Consider the following 873-nt stretch of genomic DNA (forward strand, 5'->3'; position numbering starts at 1 on the left):
TCAGCGTAACTTGCGCCGTGACGGGGCGAGCGCGAAGTCGCGTAGTCTCTGCATTTGAACAAGGTTTATTGCAGTAATGATAGTAGCGGAAGTGAATCCATCTAATGGTCTTTTCGTCATTTGAGCAGGACTTGCTGAAATGTGTATCTTCCACACTCGTTGGCTAAGGAACCATACACACTGTGTTATTTTCTCTCATCATAGGTCTCACCATCAGTTGCTATTCACTATCGTACTCGGATGGCATCCTCTGTTGAACCCTTCGTCTATCTTGACTATAACGCAACTACGCCGGTGGACCCAGAAGTCGTAACGGAGCTGATGCCGTATCTGGGAGGAGAGGAGTTCGGCAACCCTAGCAGCTCTCATCTCAAAGGACGGTAATGTGAGTGAAAAGATCACGAAGCTATGAAGTCATGCAGTATACAAGCTGGAAGACTTCTAGTAGAAGTCGTTCAGTCGTCGTTCCTATAGGCATGCGCATACAGCGGTTGATATGGCTCGGGGGAGAGTGGCAACGTTGCTCGGCTGCGATGAAACGAGTGTAGGTCTAAGGATGAATCATACCAAGTCGGATGCGTTCGAATTGCAAACATGATCTCAATGAATCAAGTTCATGTGTCATGTGTAGGTTTTCTTCACCTCGGGAGCTACTGAATCTCTGAACTGGGCAATCAAAGGGGCGGCATTCCAACAACGGAAGGATAGTGGTCGGAACCATATCCTCATCAGTGCTGTTGAGGTAGAGGTATGCCTCTCTCTGACTTGTCACGTTGGTCTCCCCATCTCAGCACGTATGTGTTTTCAATATCGTGAAGTGGCTAGCCAGTGAGCACGGCTTCGACTGTGAAGTGTGTCCAGTGGACAGTCAGG

The 873-nt window shown here is 48.6% G+C and overlaps 1 protein-coding gene across 1 annotated transcript; it reads left to right on the top strand.

The window, feature by feature from the left end:
- Positions 1-240: 240 nt before the first annotated feature.
- On the top strand, positions 241-742 carry Pmar_PMAR028612 (cysteine desulfurylase, putative; the record flags this gene model as incomplete). Its single annotated transcript, XM_002778557.1, has 3 exons — positions 241-380; positions 475-544; positions 632-742. Coding segments are annotated over 3 exons (321 nt in total), but the record flags the coding sequence as incomplete, so codon positions are not given.
- Between the last annotated feature and the right edge of the window lie 131 nt (positions 743-873).

The sequence above is a fragment of the Perkinsus marinus genome (genome assembly GCF_000006405.1).
Source record: "Perkinsus marinus ATCC 50983 genomic scaffold scf_1104296948704, whole genome shotgun sequence".
NCBI classification, from domain to species: Eukaryota; Perkinsozoa; order Perkinsida; family Perkinsidae; genus Perkinsus; species Perkinsus marinus.